General features: G+C 33.5%; 3 protein-coding genes across 3 annotated transcripts; all 3 read right to left on the reverse strand.

Annotated features, from left to right (window-relative positions):
- Positions 1-477: 477 nt before the first annotated feature.
- Positions 478-6666, reverse strand: LOC308641844 (olfactory receptor 10AG1-like; the record flags this gene model as incomplete). The annotated part of the gene is made up of 2 exons (XM_081280430.1): positions 478-1424; positions 6609-6666. The coding sequence occupies 2 exons, from the start codon at positions 6664-6666 to the stop codon at positions 478-480; spliced, it is 1005 nt and encodes a 334-aa protein (XP_081136556.1).
- Positions 6667-8596: 1930 nt separating this feature from the next.
- On the reverse strand, positions 8597-9523 carry LOC308639651 (olfactory receptor 10AG1-like; the record flags this gene model as incomplete). Its single annotated transcript, XM_081277920.1, has 1 exon — positions 8597-9523. The coding sequence occupies exon 1, from the start codon at positions 9500-9502 to the stop codon at positions 8597-8599; it is 906 nt and encodes a 301-aa protein (XP_081134046.1). The 5' UTR covers positions 9503-9523.
- A 6749-nt stretch (positions 9524-16272) lies between these two features.
- LOC308639423 (olfactory receptor 10AG1-like) lies at positions 16273-17184 on the reverse strand (the record flags this gene model as incomplete). The annotated part of the gene is made up of 1 exon (XM_081277682.1): positions 16273-17184. One exon carries the CDS (start codon positions 17182-17184, stop codon positions 16273-16275), a length of 912 nt encoding a protein of 303 aa, XP_081133808.1.
- Positions 17185-18851: the final 1667 nt, after the last annotated feature.

The raw sequence follows: 18851 nt of genomic DNA on the forward strand, positions 1-18851 counted from the left end.
TTAACAGAGAACAATGAAATCTGAGTGGTACAGGAGGGAACATACTCAGGATTAAAGAGACACACGGTCTGTTATTATATCTTTGCATGGAATTTCACTGGTAAATCCAAACACACTATTGGAGAATAGCACATTTATCTGGAAGAATGAGAAGATTAAAGAAAATTATCCCAGAACATGACCCTAAACACAGGTTAATGACATAGTTAGCAATCTTTCATGTGCTACTCAGGAAGATTCTTGACTCCACAGTTAGCCATGAGAGGAAAGATTCATATTCAAAATAGATCTTTCAATTGAGTTAATTTGTTCCCCTGATGTACTAAAACCCTCACCTAAACTCTATAAAACAAAGATTCCTGGATAAAATGTGGATCTTTACTAAATATTAACTACCATTATTTGAGAATATAGTAATAAAATTCATTTGTTTGGAGCAACATTAGCAAATTATTTCTGAGTTTTCAAGTCTTTGCCTTATTTTAACACCTTAGCTAGTAGTTTTCTCAGTGACACCATAATGTCTTTGTTCCTCAGAGTATATATAATGGGATTCAAAGCTGGAATCAAAACGGTGTAGAAGAGAGAAATCAGTTTGCCAATTCTTTCAGATTGATTTGGTTTGGGTTGCAAGTACGTGATCCCAGCTGTTCCATAGAACAAGACCACAACCATCAGGTGGGAAGAGCAGGTGGAGAAGGCTTTAGCCCTTCCTCTGGCCGATGACAATTTCAGAATACTGGAGATGATTTTGCCATAGGAGGCGATGGTCAACAGAAATGGAATCATGACAAACACCACTGCAACTACATAGACTGCCATCTCATTCACAAAAGTGTCACCACAAGCAAGCTTGAGGACTGGAGGAATGTCGCAGAAGAAGTGGTTAATTCTGTGAGACCCACAAAAGGGCAAAGAGAAAATCTGGTATGTTTGTCCAATCACAGCTGGAAGTGCACTGATCCAAGAGGCGGCCACCAGCTGCATGCAGACTTTGTGGCTCATGACTACAGGGTACTGCAGAGGGTTACAAATGGCCACATAGCGGTCATAGCCCATTGCTGTCAGGAGGAGGCACTCTGTGCCTCCAAGCAAGAGGACAAAACACATTTGAGTAGCACAGGCATACAAGGAAATATTTCCTTTCTGCGTACATAGGTCCATGAGCATTCTTGGGATGGTGACGGTTACATAACAGATTTCCACAAGGGAAAAATTGCTAAGGAAGAAATACATGGGGGTTTGAAGAGCAGGGTCAGTTTGTGTTATTACTATTATAATGCTATTGCACATCAGAATAGCCAAATAAATGAGTAAAAATATTCCAAACAGCATCCACCGGAGATGGGGAATATCAGAAAACCCCAAGAGAACAAATTCCAGCATTGTTGAATTTGATTTTTCTGTTTTAATTTGATCCCCATCTGCAGATATTGCAAATTCAAGATGGTTAATTCATTTATCTTTGTAACTACATTGATATCCTATGTTATGTAGCTTAGATGCATGAGTATACTTTATAATCCCTTAAATTATTTTATCATCTGTATGCTCTATTTTTATGAAATAAACTTTGAAGCATCAGGCATTAACTCAGAAGCAGGTAAAATGAAGCATTAATATTGAATTCATTTATTATACTTGAGTTGTAATGATAACAATGTTATTGAGAAGTATTTATTATTGTTTAGAACATATTGTGGATAAATAATAGTTTATTATTTTTCCTTAAGGTTGGAATCATGTTACATACTTTTTCTCATTTCTTTTTTTTTTTTGAGTTTATTATTTTTCTCTGTATTGGTAGTGATATTGCACCTTCTTTTGCTTCAAACCTTTACTCTTGAAGCTTTTATAGCTTTCATTTTATTTTTGTCAAATGTCTACTAAATATCTTTATATTTCAATGCTTTCTACTTGTTTTCAATTTTAGTATAAATAAATCATTTACCTTATAAATTTCATTATCATTATTTATATATATCTAATACTGTCCAACTTTAAAATTAATAAATTTAAGATATGCATGCATTATATAAATATTTTACTCAGATATGAATCTCAGAATTTGATGATTTTCTGTTTTATTAATTTACAACTATCTTTGAATAAAATACTCAAAGTGCTCTATTACTCCATACCTTTATAGATTTGCATGAAGCAGTCTATGCAGTGTTAAGTGACTTATCCTGTAAAATTTTCAGTTCTTTCCTTTGAAATTTACTCTAATTCTATATCAGCTTTGCTTTCTGGAAACATGCATTGCTCTTAAATAGCAAGAGTCCTGCCAACCCTGGGGAACATCTTCTCTCACGTACCAATTTAATTTCTAGGGAACTTCTGTTGGCAAGCATTCAGGTTCATTTTTCTAGGTCGTAGCTTTTGGATATAGATCCATCCTTTTCCCCAGCCCATCCTTGGCCTATAGCCTACCTCAGGAGGAAGCAATTTACTGGCAGTGAAATATCACTTATTTGTCTATCATTTCAGGCCACAGAAGTTAAAAACAAACAAACAAGCCAAGTTCTACCATATACATGGCCTTTAGTTAGTCAAGTGGATTTTCTTTCTTTACTTTTTTTTTTTTTTCAGATTCAGGTAATCCAGGTCTCTAGGAAATGGGACACATATTTTGTCACGTACATGTTCTCTACATTGACTGTTCATATTTGGGGTGGCCCTTTTTAATACTGGATAATCTGTACCCTAAATTAACATTTATAGAAATTAAAGCACACCATCCATGATGACAAATACCCAGAAATTTTAAAATTTGTATAATGTTGTCTAATCAGGAAAAGTATCTAGCTGTTTGAAAACTAGAGACTATGACCAAAATAAATATTTTAAACTAGATTATAGCAGAAAGACAAGAGGAAAGTTTCATCTCAACACCCTATCCTGTTTGAACTGTTTACAGGTATGTGTGGAGAAGAGTCTCAAACAACAAACCATGAGCCTAGAATCTTATGTATGTGGAATCAATTTTGTGATTTCCTGCTTGGATTTCCATGAGCATGGACACTGTGTTTCTAAAAGCACATTCTTTGCATGTTTTGAATCTGCTTCTATTTACTACTGCATGTTTCTACATTGCTTCTCTGTACTTTTTTATTATCATTTTTTTCACTTATAACAAAAAATGAGAACTGTACTCATGAATTACCAAAACCTTGACTTTACTATATATAGTAGGTGACACATTGAATGTCCATCCACCATTAAAGCAGATTTATCTAATCATCTTCCTATCATTAGAAATGATATTTATCACTCTCTAAAACATCTGAAAATATCCAAGAAAATGAAAAAAAAGTCAGATATACCAATTATGTAGCAAAATAAGAAAGTTTCCTACACAGTACAATTTTGCAGGTAGCATTTAGGAAAGTCTGTTACTTCCATCTGCACCACACTATATGGCCTAGTTCCCTCAGCCATCTTTGTAGTTCCTCATGGACAACTAGCACTCAATAACTTAAAATTGAACAAAGATCATACAGAAAAAAAAACATGCTTTAAAAAGCACCAACATATAATACACCTAATTTTAACCCAGATGATATTGGGGAAACTAGTCAGAGTTCACACATAAGACAAAACACTCTGATTAAAAATGATCTATAACTAAAGAAATCTGATTAGTCTTTCCAACTAAATAGGATGGTGCTGGAGAAGTTGCTTCATGTCAAACATATGGATATATGTTGGAGAGCATGAAACCACAGCCCGAGTTTTGGGCATTGATAGTGTGTTTCATTATTTGTTCCAAACACATCAGATCCTTCTCTGATCTCATAGAATTCAGTTTCTTAAAATCTAAAACCTTTTGTAACAAATTTCTCTATGGCCTAAGTCATCCTCTTCAGGTTCAGAGATCAATGAACAACAAATTCTTACCAGCCTGCACTGGTATGCCATGGGGTGACTGGGATACACAGCTGTCTCTGGGTTGATTAGAAGAACACTTACTCCAGGTACCAAGAAATTCCATGTACTTTTCCTTGTGGCACCCAGTTCCACAGTGAACCTTGTTTACCCTCTGTCTTCATTTATTCTACAGGATATCTCAGCACTCAGAGCCTCCTGCACCCTGTCCTGCATTTATACCCCAGCAAGTCTGGGATTTAGAACTTGCTTCCAGATCAAAGAGTCAAAGTCTTTCAAACCTTGCTCTCTAAGTTCTTTGCTTATGGAATTTTTTTCAGAATTTTTTAAAATTTAATATAGCCCTGTTGAATTTTTTTTTTACAAAATATAGTTTTTATTTTTGCTTCTTTGTTTCAACTTAAATGTGGCCAACTAGTAACAGTGTTAGGCTGTTTTTACTAGCACAGTATATTTATTTTCCGATATCAAATATTTCTGGGAATAAAAAGTGAAGTTAAAAGTAACTTTTATTACATTTCACAACCAATATTTAAGAACAGTTTCAAAAACAAAATAGAATGCTGTAATACATAGCCTTTAATATTTAAGTGTATCATTAACACTTTCAACAACAGAACAACTATCCTAGCACATGACCATGTATTTTGATTGGTTATTTTGACAGGTATACTTGCACCTTATACAATGTCAGTATTATTTTTCATTATCAGCTTGCTATTTAGATGCTGATATTATGAGGTAAATTTTTCAAACCACACTACAAACTTTAAAATATTTTCAATGAGATGTAAAATTCAATGAGATATCAGATATGCACATTTCTCAATCCATCACCACAATCAAGGTTTAGAATATTCTTATTTTCCACAGATACGTCCTCATGCAAGTTTAGGATACCTCTTCCCTCCACCCTTCATCCTAAGAAAGTACTGATTGAATATCTTCATTTACAAATCATTCATAATAATTCAGAAATACTCTTACATGTGGAGTGTTTCCCTCAATGTGAGAATGTAAAAGTCATCAAAGTTTCTGTGAATATCATAGTTCATTAATTGTGGTTCTTGAATAGAAATCCATTGACTAAATAAGCCACCATTTTTTATTCACTCAGCTGGTTTTTTATTATTTCTAGCTTTGGGTAATTATAAATATAGATGTTGCATATTACCATGAATAAATTTTATATTTGCATATGTTTTCATTTCATTTACTTAGAATAAGTGTTATTTGGCTATGTATTGGAGTGGAAAGTTTGGGTGAAATTGCAGATGTCTTTCTCAAAATTTTAGGCCACAATCAAAAGTTTTTTGAAGTGTTTTTATCATTTCACATTCCTGACCGTAGGTATAGGTGTAGCAATAGCTCTCACAATTTTTTTTTGCATTGTTTGGATTTCCAGTGTTTGCTGTTATAATGCCTAAATTGAGATAACTTAGCTATGTATGGTGGTAGCCACCTGTAATCCTAGCAAATCAGGAGGCTGGGGCAGGGAGATCTCAGGTTCAAAGCCAGCCTCAGCAACTTAGCAAGGCCCTAAGAAATATAACTAAGTTGTTGTCTCTAAACAAATTTTTTTTTTCAAAAGGCAAAGCATGGTTGCTGGGGATGTGTCTTAGTGTTTAAGTGCCCCTGGGTTCAATTCCTGGTACCAAAGTTAATTAAATTAGCTAATTAATTTACATGTAACTCTTAGTATTGAATACAATTTTCTTGAATTGAACATAATTAATAGACAAAATAATAATGAAAAACTTGGAATGGTGATGATTCAGATTGTGTTTTTTTCATTAGAATTAAGTATATACTTACATATTGATGTTTATATATATATATATAGATATAGATATGGATTTTGATTAATATTTTCTTACAAAACTATATATTACTTTTTATGACTTGTAGTTTCATCTAAATAAAAATAAACACATTGTTGCTTCATACATTTTATATCATATATTTTATTGTTTTTATTCCTTTATATTTTAATGAATATAATTTTAAGATGATCTCAAACTTTATGGTTCTTCCTGTGCATGCACCTCCTCCTACTTATTCAAAGAATATATGATGCTATAAAATCAGTTTGCACTTATCATTAAGGACTAACTTCATTTGCTTTTAACTAGGTTTGTCAGCCTTGTAGCCTGACTGAATCACATAAATCTCTTAAAATTTAGGTATGGTAGTCAGAATCAGTAATCTAAGGATTCAGTGGGAGACAAATAAAATAAGCAGGAGGATGCAATGTAGTTGACTTCTAGGAGCTAACACTTGGTCCCCAGTTGGCATCCTTCAAGGAAAATGCACCTGAATTTTACCAGCACAAGAAATTTGATTCCACAAACATCCTAGCTGAGCTAGAATCAAATACTCTTCCCCACAGCCTCCACACCTTAAATTTAGCCATGGAGACCCAAATCACAGAAACCAGCCACCCTGCACCAGACTTATGACCCACAGATGCTATGAGATGATAAATTTGTATTTACTTCAAATGCTGAGTTTTGGGTCACTTGTTAAGCAATATTTCAAAATTCAGGAGTAACTTAAAAGACATTGAACTTAGTCTTTACCCTTTTAGAGTGGTTTTGCCCTTGATCTGGAGAAGGTATCTTTGACTCTATGTATGCTTAGTTAAGGGTCCTTTACTTAAGATAAGACAGTGTACTTTAGGATGTTCTGTGGAAGGTCCAAAACAAAACTGGTGGTCTCACTCACTTCTTTATTGCTGGTTGTCAAAATTCCTAATGTGTTTGACAGCATGGCCGTCATTACAAGACATGACCAGGAGAAATAAGATCCCACCCCAGTTCCTCATACCCTCTCAGCCTAAAGTCCAGATTTCCTGCACAGGCCATCTGATGCCAAGCAAACATGCAGCCTGGTTTATGGGGAAAAGGGAAAAGTTAGGAATTTCCTGATACTGAGTGTCTCTCAGAACCAGAAAATTGACTACATTTTTCTTTATATCATGAACAATATTTTTTGTCATTAGACAAAAGTCTTTGTGAATGTACTCTGTTTAGTATGGTGAATCTCCAAATAATCAAAACAACAGAAAAAAAGCAAACATATTTATTTTTTTTAGGTCTAAAATTTATACAAATTGATAGAAACATTTATTTGATCACTGATTTGGCAATTTTCACAGGTATTAATTGGAATGACATGCAGAGATTTATATTCTTCTCTACTTGTCAGGGAGGTGAGGTTTCCTCAGTGGAGCTGCCCTGAAGGACTGTCCTGAGCAGCTGAGTACAGTTAAGGTATGTGTTCACTCCAGTGCATCAACAGAGTCTAAGTTACCTGGCTTACCTTCAATTCGTCTCTGATTGTGACAAACATAAACATACACTTTCATAAACACATTGGAATAAATGTGTGGAATATTTTGGGGATATATATTAATCTTAGAAGATGATATATCATGGATTTTGTTTATTAAATTAAAGGATAATTATTTTTATTTTACATAAAATAAGAAAAATGTGGGCCAAAATGGGTGGAACTAGAGAAGTAAGAATGCATGATATATGAGCTGTAATTTTGCTGGGTACAGAATTCACGCTTGCTGATTTAAATAAAATACTTTAATCAGAGCATCATTTACATGATATAATTCATTCCTAGACCCAAGTGACCACATCAACACAAATTGGTGGCCGAAAACAACATGATATCAGTCTCTCATATTCTCAAGGTCACTGTCCCAACTGAATAGTTTGGGGCTTCACCTCCTCCAAATGCTTTAAGAGAGCATCATTCCTCTGATCTTCCAGTATTGGGTGGCTCTTGTCTTACTTGGTTTGTGCCTGAATCATTCCAGTCTCTGCCTCCATCTTCACATGATGTTCTCTGTTTCTCTGTGTCCATTTTCTAAACTTCTGTCTTCTGTGTCTTATGATAATACTTCCTTCACTTTGGTGCCTGTCTTACATCTTATTTAAAAATCCTTAATTAACTATATTTAAAAGACCTGTTTGTTCCCAACAGAATCACATTTTTAGGGTCCAGATAGAGACACATTTAGAAAGACCAGCACTCAGTCCAAGACATAAAATGTACAAATCTACAAACTTATAATACTATAGTTATAAACAAACAAATCCTTAAGTTAACATAGGAGAGAGTGAAGCTACCAGAAATCATTATCTATTCCAGAAATAGAGACATGAACAGGATTTACAGACTTAAAATGACTTGGAATACAAGAAGAAATAAAGATGCAAAAATAAGAAAAAATAAGAAAATTAAAAAACACAAAATGCTCCTTTTACCAAAATCATAGTTTTTTCGGGATTTTTCTTTGGCTAAACCCATCCTTATAACATCAGAGAAGGGTAGCAAATACATGCTAGAATGAAAGAGTAGAAGAAATTACAGAACAAGACCCTTTTCCCTGGTTGCACTATATACTTGCTACCTTTCATGGGTTTTTTTTCTGATGTCTCTAAACTCAATAGATAATTATGAGAGGAAAGATTGATGTTCAAAATGATGTCCTTGTCATTGGGTTAATGTTTACCATGCTTTCAGGGAAGCCCTGATGAAGCAAGCTTTCTTTCTTTAAAATGAGATGGTTTGCTAATAATAATTCAAATTGTAGGTATTTAAAGTTTTGGAATATACTTGAAATATATTCCTGCTGTAATTAAATGAGAAAACTATGAGTAAATTCTTATTGAGTGTTCAAGTCTTTTCCTCATGTTAATAACTTAGTTAGTAGTTTTTTCAATGCCATGATGATATCCTTGTTCCGCAGAGTATAGATGATGGGATTCAAAGCTGGGATCAAAATGGTATAGAAAAGAGACAGCAGTTTTCCTGTTCCATCAGACTGATTTGACTTGGGTTGTAGGTAAGTGATACTAGCTGTTCCATAGAACAAGACCACAACCGTCAGGTGAGAAGAGCAGGTGGAAAAGGCTTTAGCCCTCCCTCTGGCTGATGACATTTTTAGAATGTTGGAGATAATTTTGCCATAGGAGGCAGAGATCAAGATAAATGGAACCATGACAAATAGTACTGCAACCACATATACTGCCATCTCATTCACAAAAGTGTCACCACAAGCAAGATTGAGCAGTGGGGGGATGTCACAGAAGAAGTGGTTAATTTTGTTAGACCCACAAAAGGGCAAAGAGAAAATCTGGTATGTTTGCCCAATTTCAACAGGGATTCCACTGACCCAAGATGCAGCCACTAGCTGTATGCAAACCTTGTGGCTCATGACTACAGGGTATTGCAAAGGGTTACAAATGGCCACATAGCGGTCATAAGCCATCACTGTCAAGAGGAGGCACTCTGTGCCTCCAAGCAAGAGGACAAAACACATTTGTGTAGCACAGGCATAAAAGGAAATAGTTCCTTTCTGTGTACAAAGGTCCATGAGCATCCTTGGCATAGTGGCTGTTACATAACAGATTTCCAACACTGAAAAGTTGCTAAGAAAAAAATACATAGGAGTTTGAAGAGCAGGGTCAGTTTTTGTTATCAGTATAATAATGCTATTGCACATCAAGATAGTGAAATATAAGAATAAGAATATTCCAAAAATCATCCACTGAAGATGAGGAATATCAGAAAATCCCAAAAGAACAAATTCCATCAATGTAGTGGTATTTGATTTTCCTGTTCTAACTGGCTCTTCACCTGCAGATATGGTAAATTTAACATGGTTAATTTATTCCTATCTTGAACCACATTGATCTCTTATGATACCTGGAGTTTAGTCCATAAATACACTTTTATAATCTCATCAATCATTTCTACCATTATCTGTTTTTGTATCTACTACTTAAAATTTCAAATTTCAGAGATCAAGTGATATGCATTTAAAATCTATTCAGGAAATAAAATCAAATGTATAATTTTGAGAAATAAATTTTCATCATTTCACTCTGAAAAGGAAAATAATGTTAAGGTGTTTTATATTGATATTCCTGGGTTTATTTTATTATCTCTTCATTGGTATTCTAATATCATTTTTAGTCCTAAATATTTCCCTAAAACTCTTTCTTTAATTATTATTCAAAATGAACTGTAAGTCTTTGTTTAAACTCTAAAAAAACGAACTTTTTAAACTAATTCATTATTATTGAGTAAATAAATATGAATTATTATTGCTCTGATTTATGTATCAGTCTATTGCTTATGCTAAATATGGGAACCTAAATTCCAACATGTTGTTCATTTATTTTCCCTAATAACAACTATGGTAGTGTGAATTCAAATCATCAATTCAGAAGGGGATGAATCTCAATGATGGGTGATGCTCTGGATTTGGTACCTAGCAGCACAGAAGAAAATAGTAAATATAATTATCCTTTTAGTTAATAAATACACATGACATATTACACACACTATTTTTTTTTTGTATTTCTTTTCTTGTGTGAGATTCTCCATTGTCAATTAATTGTCTTGTAAACAAATATAGCACCCTTTCTTTTTTTTCCTTTCATAATGTTATCTTTTTACAAGTTCTGCTGTGTTTGACACTAAATTTTATTCACTCAAGTGATTCAAGGAAATAAAAAATAAAAATGTCCTTGTTAATTTCATCCCTATGATGCAGTCAGCACTACAAGACAATTCCCATCACATTTTCCCAATTCTTGTTTTCCAACTTCCCAAATGAGTTTTCTACATTTCTTATATTCTTAAATCTATTATACCTATGCACAATTGAGCCCCATTAATCTATGATTTTGAATTAATATATTGATAGATAGAAGTGATCAGATGCTGCTCCTTCAAGTTACACATTTCTGTTAGTAGTTGTTTTCAAGATTATCTTAAATAATTTTGGTGATTGTAAATGTAATTGTCATTATTAGACATGCATCTTATTTTATTTAAGTATATAATTAACAAAGTTAAAATATATGAGTTACTTGAATTAATCATTTCATAGACACAATTTTATTGTTTTCTGCTCTAGTACATTATTATTGATCCTCGAATTTAAAATATTCTTAAATAAAATGTATTAGTAGCATAACTACACCATACCTTTATTAATGTGCATGAAGCAGTCTATGTCAGTCAATTTTAATCTAGAAACTTTTTAAGCTCTTCTTTCTCTGAGGAAGTAATTGTAATTCAACAATATTTTTGCTTGATGCAAACACGGATTGCTCTTAAATAGCAGTAGTCATGTTCCTGGGGGAACATCTTCTCTCATGTATCAATTTAATTTCTAGAGGACTGCTTCTCTTTGGCAGTCATTCAGGCTCATTTTGCAATGCTGTGTTTCCTAGATGGACTCTACTTTTCCTCAGCCTCTCATTGGCATAGAACTTTCCCCATGAGGAAGGAAATTCCTGGCAGTGAAATACCACTTACTTGTCCACTATTACTTTCCAGAAAGTTAGTCTCTCAAACCACTTCTTTTAAATGCATTAGTGGGGGATGTAGATTTGCCTTCTGTACTCTGCTGATTCCCCACCATTCATCCAGATCCAGATCATCCAGTTCCATAGCAAAATATGCCACTGTTTTTCTCCCATATACGCACTTTGCTTGGAATGTCTCCAAGATCAGGGGTGGGGGTCAAAGCCTTTTCAAGAAATAGAATTATTTTACACTAAATTAACTTTTTGTGAAAATTAAAGTGTTCCTTTAATGCTTTGTTCATTTATTACTAGGTATCTACTTATTGGATGGCAAGTGTTCTTGATGCACTCTGAATGCAAATACTTCAATTGAAATATGTGTGAGCAATAATTGATTAATGCTATCTTTTGAAAAAATATATATTTTAGGTAGTTCCATATCTGTATGTTTGTAAGGTGTGTGTTTGAGCTGTCTTTCTTTATATACCTTTATTCCATTCATTTATTTTTATGTGGTGCTTAGGATGGAACCCAGGGCCCCACACATGCTAGGCGAGCACACTACCACTGAGCCACAATCCCAGCCCCTTGAGCTGTCTTTACAAATATTTCACCACAGTACCTCACAGGTTTTGTCTTCTGAATTCTTCTAGATCATTTTATCATGTACATTTCACCTTTATGTCTATGATCCATTTGGTATTGATATAAGACATGATGAAAAGATTGAGGCTTACTTTTCCTTGTGCAGATATTTGATTACTTCTGCAATACTCAGTGAAAATGTTTTCCATTGCCCATATTTATCCCAGCATCTTTATTAAAATACAAACATTTGGGCTGGGGATGTGGCTCAACTGGTAGTGCGCTCGCCTGGAGTGCGTGCGGCCCGGGTTCGATCCTCAGCACCACATACCAACAAAGATGTTGTATCCGCCGAGAACTAAAAAATAAATATTAAAAATAAAATTCTCCTCTCTCTCTCTCTCTCTCTCTCTCTCTCTCTCTCTCTCTCTCTCTCTCTCTTTAAAAAAAAAATACAAACATTTGTATCTCTTTCTGGATTGTCCACTGGTGAATATATTTACTATTTCACAATTGTCACTATTTTCCTCACAGTGAGATTTTGTGAGTCTTAAAATCACATCTTATTCTTTTTAAAATGTGTTATTTCTTCATAAAATTGATTTTCTCTTTTATCCTTCACATTTTTACAATCCAATCATTTCACCTCTGAATATTCCTACATGAACTGCTACTTTAGGGGGACACCTTCTGACAAAATCATATCAGATTATCTTTGAAAAAATTTGTTATGTTTAATATTCAAATTTACAAACTACAAGAATTGTTTTATGAGTAATTAGGTAAAGTATGAATCAAGATCTCTTTTGTACTTTTGTATCGACTTTAGAATATTTTAATAGAATAATTTAATAAAAATCAATTTTTCTGCACTATTCTGCAGAGCTAACATTTTTGATAATCAAGTGTTTCCACATGTTAGGTGTGTCCACCTGTGGAGCTCTCAATTGTGTCATTTATTCCTTTATTAGTTGTAAAATTATATCCATGGTTTGAATTTCTGCAACATTGTAACACATTGTTATATCTGCTTAAAAAGTTCTCTCTCTCTCTCTCTCTTGAATACACACAAAAAAATTATTCTATTTTTTTAAATCTGTGATTGATTTGAGAAAGTTTATATACTTTAATTATGATATTCTTATCATCTGCACATGCTATTGGTACGAATTTATTTCTTTCCTCCTAAATTTCCTTCAAGTTATTTTATTACTTATTGTGTAAGTTTTCTGAAATTTACTTAATTTTCAATAGTTGCTCATTTCCATTCTAGTTCAGATAGTATTTACTATTTCATGTTTGGTTTGCTTGTTTTATATATTTTAATATGTGAGATTAATATTTTCTGGAATTCCATGTATTTATTTTTGTTATTTTTAGTTCCAGTAATGTGTGTAGGTGTGTATATATGTATATAATATGTATGTTTATATATAAATATATATGGATATATACAAACAAAATAATCTGTTATGTTTTAAACAAACATAATTCTTAGCTTCTGAGATTACATTTTCTGTTGTTTGTTAGTTATGATCATAGTTTCTTTATAGTCTTTCTTTCAATAAAACTTGGCACAGTTTACTTAACTATTTCAAATATAATAAGTTTTTCAGAGAACTTCTCTGACAAATATTTAGTAATTTCATTTTTAAATTATTTTATTTTTGCTTTACTATGTTTCATCATTTTTTGTTTTTATTCTTTTGTGTTATAGCACTATTAAATATGATTTATAGATTGCCAAATAACTATGCTTCCTCTTATACATAAATCTACTATTTGTACAAAAAAGTACTAATGTAAACTCATTTTGCATGAATAATTTAGATCTAATATCAGTTGAGATTAATAATTGGAGACTATTCATGTGGATCTGTTTAAATCACATAAATCCTTTATATGTAGGTATGGTAGTCAAAGTCAGAAAGATCAGAGATTCACGGTAAGAGAAATAGGATCCAGCAGAAGACATATAGTGCAGTTTGTTTCTCGGAGCCAAGATGCAGCCCCCAGTTAAAATCCAGCCAGGAAATTGTACCTCAGTCTAAATGCCCAAAGAAATGGATTCTGCTAAAAACCTAACTGAGATGAAACAGAGTTTTCCCCTCATCCTCTAGATAAGAGCTTGACCCAGCTATGTTGATTTCAGCTTTTTAGATCCAAGGCAGCCCCAGAAACCATCCACCCAGCACCATAAACTGCAGAATATATGAAAACATATTTGTCTTATATTGCTAAATTTGAGGTTGTGTGTAATGCAACATTAGAAAAATTATTGCAGTAGCATAAACAGTGTTGAACATGGTCATTGCCATCGTGTATATAGATTTGATCTTCACTCTGTAGGGGAAAAGCTCTATCATTATATCTGCTTATGCCTACATAACTAGATTTTACTCATTTAATACTAGTGGCATTTGAGCTATTCTATGTAAGATCGAAAATAACTAGTGATCTCAGTCACTGTCTTTATTGTTAGTCACCAACTGTCCTAGTGAATTTGATCACTTGGATTAGTTACATAATCAAGAGAGATTAGCCTCACCTCAACTCCTCTTTCTCATTATAGAAGTCCAGATGCTCTGTGCAGTCCACTTGTCTTCATGCAAGAGTACAGCCTGGTATGTGGGACCAAAGAAATCCTGGGAATATCCTGGAGCTGATAGTCTTTCAGATTTCAGACACTAACTTGCCTTGTCCCTTAATTTTATTGAACTTTCCTTTAAATAAATTCTTTATGAGTGCACTCTGTGCATAAACAAGTGAGAGAAAACAGTAGAAGAGTGTGTTTCTTTCTGGTTTAATATTGACACTGACATATAAAAAATTTTTGAAAAATGATCTGGCAATATTATAAGATAAACCTTTTCTTAATTGGATGGATATGGTGGGATATACAATTTTCTTCTTTCATATTAGGGCAGTGGGAATTTCTTTAATGCAGCCACTCCAGAGCATTGTCATGAGTGGCTGAGCAATATCACAGGGGTAGACATACCCCACTGTGTGCTATAATTCACAATGCCTACCTTTCACTACCAATTGTGATTTTCATTATTTAAAAAGAAATCTGAACCTGTCTTTTAAGTTTCTTGAGCAAATACATAATTGTAATAATTCTTGGACATATTATTTCTGCAAGATGAGATTCTACTGATTCTACTTAATGTAAAAATAAGTGTTTTCATCAAAAGAAAAAAAAGTGTTAAATTATTGCCCCAAATGGAAGCAAAAATTGAAGCCAGGGATAAGAGATGACAAATCAACTGTGTCCTGGAAATGCAGAAAATTAACTCCACGGGAGTCAAATAAAAGAAATTTAAAGAATGCAATGTTTATATGCCAGACTAATTACTTGGATTTTCATCAATAAATTCTCCCAAACTGGTTGTAAAAAAAAAAAAGAAAATACATCACTCACAGTTGTTATAGCCAGAGTCAAAAATCACACTTCTTCAAGGCCTCACTTATCCTGAAAGCTAGCATAGCGTCCTTCTTCTTCCGGCTTTTGATGACATTTCTCTGCCTTTGTTGAGGACTGAATCACACCAATCTCTCCCTCTGCCTTCATGTCATGTTCTTCTGTTCATGAATGTTTTTAAAATATTTTCTGCCTTCCTTCTCACATCAGAATACTGATGACTGGATTTGATGCCCATCCTAAACCTTAGTGATCTAATTTTAATAGGCTTACTTAACTCTATCTACCAATCACTTATTTTCAGATTCAGTCCTATTTTTACATTCCAGATGTAGATGTATTTTGAGGCACTAAGAACCAGCCCACTATACTTACACAACTGTATTATTGAAGAAAAATCTCTTAGGAAAGAGATATTACCAAAACAAGACCAGAGCTACAATGGGAGGGAGGGAGGTGACTAGGACACAATAATATCTGGACAGTGGAGGAGCAAACATCCTAAGAAGTTTTAGTTTTAAAACAATATGGACAGAGAAATATAAAAATGGGATAATGCAAAAACACAAAAATTTTTAAAAATCATGACTCCCTTCTTCCACCCTCTTAAAATATTTCTGCCATTTTTAATTGGCTAAATCCAACATTGAGGTTACAGAATGGAACCATATTCATGAGAAAGAAAGTGAATATTGAAAACATAATCCTAGAACATGTGTATAGTGTATACTTCTTGGTTATATGACACATGCAATCATTTTCCATTGTGATTCTCAAAAAATCACTTAACTCAGTACTTAACCATGGAAGGAAATAAGGAAATATTGATCTTCAAATTACATACTTGCAATAGGATTATTTATGTTTTTATTACATATATACCTTACCTAAACTTTATAATCAAAGGCCCTAGGCATAATGTAGTAGTTATCACAATATTAATCATCATCATTTAAAAGCATAAGAACAAAGCTGGGGTTTTTTTGTAGTTACATAAGAAAGTAATAGAAAATCATTAGTTTTCAAGTCTTTGCCTTATGTTAATAACTTAGTTAGTAGTTTCCTCAGTGCCATGGTGATATCCTTGTTCCTCAGAGTATATATGATGGGATTCAAAGTTGGGATCAAAATGGTGTAGAAAAGTGACAACAGTTTTCCTGTTCCCTTGGACTGATTCGACTTGGGTTGCAAGTAAGTGATACTAGCTGTTCCATAGAACAAGACCACAACTGTCAGGTGAGAAGAGCAGGTGGAGAAGGCTTTATTCCTCCCTCTGGCTGATGACATTTTTAGAATGTTGGAGATGATTTTGCCATAAGAGGCAGAGATCAACAGAAATGGAACCAGAAAAAACATCATGGACGACATGTAGACAGCTATGTTATTCATGGAGGTGTCACCACAAGCAAGCTGGAGGACTGGAGGAATATCACAGAAGAAGTGATTAATTCTGTTAGATCCACAAAAGGGCAAAGAGAAAATTAGGTATGTCAGTCCAATTGCAGCTTGAATTGCAGTGACCCAGGAGGCAGCCACCAGCTGCATGCAGACATTGTGGCTCATCACCAGAGGGTAGTGTAGAGGGTTACAAATGGCCACATAGCGGTCATAGGCCATCGCTGTCAGGAGGAGGCACTCTGTGCCTCCAAGCAAGAGGACAAAACACATTTGTGTAGAGCAGGCATACAAAGAAATATTTCCTTTTTGTGTACAAAAGTCCATGAGCATTCTTGGGATAGTGACAGTTACATAACAGATTTCCACAAAGGAAAAATTGCTAAGGAAGAAATACATAGGAGTTTGAAGAGAAGAGTCAGTTTGTGTTATCAGTATAATAATGCTATTGCAAGTCAGAATAGTCAAATATAGCAATAAAAATATCCCAAAAAGCATCCACTGGAGATGGGGAGTATCCGAAAACCCCAAAAGAATGAATTCCATCACCATAGTTGTATTTGATTTTTCTGCTTTAATCTGCTCTCCATCTGTAGGCATGGTAAATTGTGTGATTAATTATTCACATTGTGAAATGCATTGATATTTTATGTTACCTGACTTAGATACATAAGGAAAAATAGCACTTATCTCTTAAAGAATTTCCACCACGACCTTGTTTTCCCTGGCTCCATGGGATGACATTTGTTATTTCAGAATTACTTGATATGCAGTTAAAATCAATTCAAGAAAAAAATCTAATGTATTTAATCAGATTTTATTAACAGACACTAAGAGTACTGAGAAGTGTGAGAAGTGAGTTTCATTTTGCAGAGGTACATGGAGAAATATTATTTATTATTTCATCCTTAAGGGCAGGATTATGTTACAGTCCTTTTATATAGTTTTTTTTTGGGGGGGGAGTATACAGTTTTCCCCCCTTTATCAGTAGTAATATTCTATCTTCTTTCAATTCAAAGCTTTGCTCTTGAAGCTTTCCATCAAATCTTATTCATAATGAATTTTAACTCCTCTCTTTTTATTAACGAGAATAAAGTTTCCTAAATCAACTTTTTTTAAATGAGGAATTAAAGAGGGCTATTATCGTTTTGTACCAATATCTCCAATCACTTATGCTGATATGAAAACATTAACCCAGCTTGATGTTCATTTGATTTCCCCATTAACAATTACTGTAATGTGTCAAATACATTAACTAAGCCTTAACTTAATAAACATGAGTAATACTTAATACTATTTCTTCACATTTTTTTCTTATCTATGTAAGTTTCTCCTCCTTCATGTGATGCTTTTGTAATCAAATGAAACTTTATTTCCCTATTTTTTCCTTCACCCCATTTTTAAAAGTACAACTTTAAATAAACCCATCTATGATTTAGTCAGGTTATGTCAATGGTCAGAACACACTAATGGGGATAAAAACAAGAGAAAATGAAAACAAACTCTCCATATTAATACCTCATCTGTGAAGAAGCCTAACAGTTCTTAATAAGTACTTTGTTCTTGATCTCCAGCTTCCCAAAATGAATAATTACATATTTCCCTAACTTCATAAAACAGTGAATACTGCACTCCATTTAACCCCTTCACTTCATGCTTTAGAAATAATATACAGATAGTAAAAGTGTTAAACTCTCTTCTCAAGTTCCATAGTTCTACTAGCATTAGTCTTCAAGGTTATCTGAGATAAATTACCTTATTTATTATCATTAATGTTTTCTGATATATATTTAATTTAATTTAGGATAAGAAAAAGTTAAAAAAAGATATGAGACTTACATTAGAGAATTATTTCATAAAGATCTCAGAATTTTGTGCTTTTCTACTTTATCAAATGAATCTTGGTCATCAGAGTTAGAGCTATCCTTAAGTAAAGAAGTCTAATAGCACAATTGCAGCTCACCTTTATAGATTTGCATGAAGTAATCTGTGGGATGACAAGTGACTTTTAATCAATCACTCTTTGAGGGCTTCTCTTTCTAACAGTGTAAGAAATTCTACATACTTTTGCTCTTAAATAGAAATAGCCATGCTTACTCTGGGGAACAACTTCTCCTGTATCAGTTATATTTCTCGTACTCTGCTTCTCTTGCTAATAAGTTTCTCATGAGAATCCTGAGTTAATCAAATTTGTGTACCTACGTAATCTGTTCCTTGTG

The sequence above is a fragment of the Spermophilus citellus genome (genome assembly GCF_964194105.1).
Source record: "Spermophilus citellus genome assembly, chromosome: 2".
NCBI lineage: Eukaryota > Metazoa > Chordata > Mammalia > Rodentia > Sciuridae > Spermophilus > Spermophilus citellus.